At 38.4% G+C, this 1,851-nt stretch overlaps 1 protein-coding gene across 1 annotated transcript; it reads left to right on the plus strand.

The window, feature by feature from the left end:
* The first annotated feature begins 329 nt into the window (after positions 1–329).
* LOC107658571 (histone H2A.V-like) lies at positions 330–1,234 on the plus strand. The gene is made up of 3 exons (XM_016447161.1): positions 330–452; positions 597–726; positions 869–1,234. Exons 1-3 carry the CDS (start codon positions 330–332, stop codon positions 928–930), a joined length of 315 nt encoding a protein of 104 aa, XP_016302647.1. The 3' UTR covers positions 931–1,234.
* The last annotated feature ends 617 nt before the right edge of the window (positions 1,235–1,851 follow it).

Genomic DNA, 1,851 nt, shown 5'->3' on the forward strand with positions numbered 1-1,851 from the left:
AGTGCACACACACAGCAGTGAACACACACACACCGTGAACACACACCCGGAGCAGTGGGCAGCCAGCACCCGGGGAGCAGTTGGGGGTTCGGTGCCTTGCTCAAGGGCATCTCAGTCATGATATTGAAGGTGGGAGAGAGCGCTGTACATTCCCCCCCCCCACCTACAATCCCTGCCGGTATGAGACTCGAACCCCGCAACCTTTGGGTTATGAGTCCGACTCTCTAACCATTAGGCCACAACTTCCTCAAAATATTCCTCTGCCAGATTAGAACAAATGAACTGCTGTTGAATTTAACGGAGTGATATTGAGAGTTTGATTGGTTTTTATGTTTCAGTTCCCTGTAGGTCGTATCCACAGGCACCTGAAGACCCGAACTACCAGCCATGGTCGTGTTGGAGCTACAGCAGCGGTGTACAGCGCCGCTATCTTGGAGTACCTGACTGCTGAGGTAATTATTTTATTTTGGCACGGTTTGTTAAACAAGCCTGCTGGATGTCATAGTGGCAGATTGTTGGCTGGCTGTGATTTCTCTTACTGTGTAAATAGTCTCTAATGCTTGCAAATGCAACCTTGTTCAAACCCATATTCGCAGGTTTTGGAGTTGGCTGGTAATGCCTCCAAGGATCTGAAGGTGAAGCGTATCACTCCAAGGCATTTACAGCTGGCCATCCGTGGTGATGAGGAGTTGGACTCGCTTATCAAAGCTACTATTGCTGGCGGAGGTGAGTTTCTTTCAACTCTGGATTTTTTTTTTTTTTTTTTTAGTGCAGGGTGTTAAAAAGAAAACGTAGCTTTGATTCTGTAAAATGATAGTTTTAGGGCTGATATTATTTTAATGGCATGTCTTTGTGTCTTTTCCTACAGGTGTGATTCCACACATCCACAAGTCACTGATTGGAAAGAAGGGCCAGCAGAAAACTGTATAAATGCATTGATGTTCGATTCTGTCTTTGTCTAGAAAACGGCAATCAGCATTGAGAGAGCAGTTGCTTTTGTTACATTTCCCCATTTGTTTGGTTATGTTTGGTAAGCGTAGTTTAACATAACAATGGTTAGAGTTTGACATACTATATTCATGATAATTAACGGGGAGGGGGTGTTACATGTTGTGGGGTAAGGAAATGTAATCATGGTTTTTGTTTAGTTGGGTTAAGGAATGGGTTTTGTGAGGTTTGGGTTTCATTATTGGCTTTTTAAAATCTGTTTTATACATTAAAAGATTTTTTTTTTTTTCCTAAATGTTTCGCCTTTTTGTGATTTTCATTATTCCTTAGAAACTCCTCATATTAGCTAATTGCTGCAGGAGATCTATTAAAATGAATCCTGATAGTCGTTCTTGGATCTGACATAAGAGATTGTGAATCAAATGTATAGAAAACATTTTCCTAGCTACATTTCCATTGTATATATCTTTTGAAATAAACGAGTAACTAAAAAGTACAGAAATGTATAGATTTAAACGCTTGGGTAAAAAGTATTTAAGGAAATTTTTCAATGTTAACTTAAGCAGATGATTTTATGATGGTTTTGTATTATATATTATAGTTGATAACTAAACATTTATTTAACAGGTTTCTGTGGGTCTTAAAAAGTCTTAATTTTCCCTTCTACAAATTAAGGCATTAAAAGATCTTAAATCGGAGCAGAAAGTATTCAAAGAATTCATAGTCCTGGCATTAAATATTGCATACACTGCAAAAAAAAAGAATATCTTTTTCAGTATTTTTGTCTCGTTTTCCAGTATTAATATCTAAACATCCATAGATCACATTACATTTACTTAAAGGGGTCATAGGATGCCCATTTTCCACAAGTTGATATGATTCTTTAGGGTCTTAATGAAAAGT

The sequence above is a fragment of the Sinocyclocheilus anshuiensis genome, unplaced genomic scaffold (genome assembly GCF_001515605.1).
Source record: "Sinocyclocheilus anshuiensis isolate Anshui unplaced genomic scaffold, SAMN03320099.WGS_v1.1 scaffold343, whole genome shotgun sequence".
Lineage (NCBI taxonomy): Eukaryota > Metazoa > Chordata > Actinopteri > Cypriniformes > Cyprinidae > Sinocyclocheilus > Sinocyclocheilus anshuiensis.